General features: G+C 37.6%; 1 protein-coding gene across 3 annotated transcripts in view; it reads right to left on the bottom strand.

The window, feature by feature from the left end:
• The window catches only part of LOC107657644 (caprin-1-like), a 26,846-nt gene that overhangs the window by 19,288 nt on the left and 4,451 nt on the right, over nt 1-3,107 (bottom strand). For all 3 annotated transcript variants that reach the window (XM_016445801.1, XM_016445809.1, XM_016445817.1), the window contains exons 6-8: nt 2,000-2,082; nt 507-656; nt 352-401 (exon numbers count right to left, since the gene is read on the bottom strand). In XM_016445801.1, coding sequence (XP_016301287.1) covers nt 352-401; nt 507-656; nt 2,000-2,082 — 283 coding nt within the window. The remainder of the gene's footprint in view (nt 1-351; nt 402-506; nt 657-1,999; nt 2,083-3,107) is intronic.

Genomic DNA, 3,107 nt, shown 5'->3' with positions numbered 1-3,107 from the left:
GCACATGCTGTTGTGAATAATTAAGCGAAGCGTCTTCTCATAGGATAAGAACACGCAGTCTCATGAATAATTTAATAGACACCGACGCGTCATCCATGTACTATAGTCCATTGCCACGTCACAAATTGTGACGTCAACACGATGTCGATTTTAAACCCGGAAGATGAAAATAGCGCAAAAAAGCTTAAAATTAGCCAGTTTTCTCCAACAGTTAGAACTATCGAATGCTAACATTGTCTTCTATGATGTGCAACACAAACACCTCTGCTAAAATCTCAGAAAAAGTAGTCTGGGGTTTCATGACCCGTTAAGCTTGCATTTTACAAAGTGCATTTAACCAACTTGTCTCACCTGTGTCACCTCAATTGCAACAGGTTCTGCACACTCTGTCATTTCACCCTCTGTTAGGAGACATAAAAGACAGTTTTCAGAAATCAGTCTGTATTGTAGCAGTTTCAGAATGACAGTAACTCGATTGAGCAACGTGAAATGAAAGAGTGTTTTACCCGTGTCGGGAGGGTGCTCCTCTGCTTCAGACACTTCCACTGCAGCTGTCTGCTCCTCTTCCTCCGTGCAAACTCCATTCTGATGAGACTGCACTCTGTCAAAGTAGCCGCTCTGCAAAACTCGCTCCAACATCTCATTCAGTGCTTTATCTGAAAACAAGCATTTACACTCCTGTTCAAATGTTTAGGATCAGTAAGATGCTCACCAAGGATGCATTCATTTGATCAAAAATGCAGGAAGTTAAATATTACAATTTAAAAATGTAACTTATTCCTGTGATGCAAAACTGAACAGTCTTCAGTGTTACATGAGCATTCAAAAATCTTTCCAATAGGTTGATGGTGCTCAAGAAATATTTGTTATTATTAATGTTAAAAACAGTCATGTTGCTTAATGTTGTTTTTTTTTTTCTTTCTTTGGAAACCATGATAAATTTTTTCCGGATTGTCTAAATAGCATTAAAATATAACACATAAAAATATATAAATCTTATGTAACAAGTGTTTTTACTGTCAATTTCCATCAATTTAATGGATCCACGCAGAATAAAAAGTAATTACAAACAAACGGACTCTAAAAAATTTGTTTAAAATACCGAAAAGCTTTAACGATTATAGAGGACCATCACACTGCATACTACAAGCCCAGCTGGTACATAGCAAATGGATGTATTTATAAGCCATGAGCCACATGATCTGCCACAGAATACCACTGAAGAAAAGTACTGGAGGCTGGAAGCTTTCTAATGCAGGGCTACTGTAGGTGATAGATTATTTATGATATTTTTACACTAGTTCAAATTAAGCAATCCTGTGAATATATTAGAAGTATTTTAATGTGCCTTTTAACTGGCCATTAAGTTAACATGGCGCTAGCATGACCTATGGATTCCCCACATTGATCAAGTGATCTTTCATGGTCAGTGTCCTTGGAGAGTTTCCCTAGCACACAGCTGCAGAATCACACCGATACAGATGACAGGGGGACATGGATCATGCCACTCCACCCACTGCTGAGTCAGCACATGCATCATGACGGAATGCTGCAGTATTTGCCACCTTTGCCCATATTTATGTCTTGCTTTGGTAAACCTTTGGTAAAAACTCAAGAATGATGCCGACCAATTTATGCAACATTCTATAATTGCCATAAAGGTTTTCTTTAATTAAACAATGCAAGCTTTCAAAAGACATTACATGATTTTTCCTGAAGATGCTCATATAAATCTCCTTGTACCAACATGCACAGAAACGTAATTGGATCATGAGGAAATAGTTTCCAGTACAGTTGAATGCTTGTTAATATTTAAAAAGGAAAAAAAAGAAAAAGAAAGAAAACGGCTGAAAAATTTTACCCTTTAAAAAACAGAAAAGGCTGATACACATCAAAAACCCATAAAAATCCAATATTAATTTCATTTTTAACTTCTTACAAATAGATGTTATGAGCTATCAGACCCTAAAAAGAAGTTTAAAAAGTCTACTTGACATACATGTTGTTCCTGCTACAGGCTTGTCCTTCCCCTCCAAAAGTTCCCATAAGTGCTGTGATGTTTCTTGATACTGGTCAGTTAACCTGTGTAAGATAAAAGCATCCCATTGTGAATATACAATCCAAAAGATAAGCAAACTAAATTTTTAATTTGTTAAATTAAATTTAAATTAACCAAAGACACGGATGGATGGATGGATGGATGGGACACGGACAGACGGATGGATTAAGTTCAGTATATGAACTTTATGAAGCACCAAAATTATGGTTTAATGGACTTTCAACAGAGGGACAGAAATATCTTGTTTCATTAAAAATCTTCATTTGTGTTTCAAAGATAAACTAAAGTCCTTCGTGTTTAACAACCTTAGGGTGAGTAATTGACCATTTTTATCTTTGAGTGAAGTAACCCTGCTTCTTCCTGGACGCACACTGGCAAATCGGCAATAAATAATTAAAAGTACAGTTACAAAGATGCTGTCAAACTTAACATGCTCTGCCAATGCTGAGACCTCAAGCTGTCTGAAATTTATTCTGCGAGAGATCCAAATGTCAATTCAATGACAATTTATGTTACAGTAGGAAAAACACCAATTATTCTGTTTACAGCATAATTTTCATTTGCAAACTATTTCTAAATGGAGTAAAGTAGTGTGGACAGGACTGACAGTAGGGCTGTGTATCACCAGCAATGTCACGATACGATACGTATCACGATACAGAGGCCATGATACGATACGTATCACGATACATGACTGCACTGAATTTCACCTCAGAGTTCGCTTTGAGTGCGCGCGACGTCGTTTCGCGTGGCGGTGTGCACGACATTTTTTGTAACTTTCCGCGCAGCTCTGCTTCCGATGATGCACGAGTTCAAAGCGACTCTGGCCGAACATGCACGTCTGTGCCAGAATTTGTGTGAAACAGAAGCAGTTTGATGTTAAGTTCAGTAACACACACGCACACACAGATCACTCAGACATTCAGGAACAAACTTTTCAGCGCTGCCCCGCATTTTTATCAACTAAATAGCTTAATCCCTCAAGAGCTACATTATCTTTCTCAACAAGGAGCTGGTAGCATCATTGTTTCTAAAGGAATTAAAGCCA

The sequence above is a fragment of the Sinocyclocheilus anshuiensis genome, unplaced genomic scaffold (assembly GCF_001515605.1).
Source record: "Sinocyclocheilus anshuiensis isolate Anshui unplaced genomic scaffold, SAMN03320099.WGS_v1.1 scaffold2901, whole genome shotgun sequence".
NCBI classification, from domain to species: Eukaryota; Metazoa; Chordata; class Actinopteri; order Cypriniformes; family Cyprinidae; genus Sinocyclocheilus; species Sinocyclocheilus anshuiensis.
This window is presented reverse-complemented; position numbering and strand designations above follow the sequence as displayed.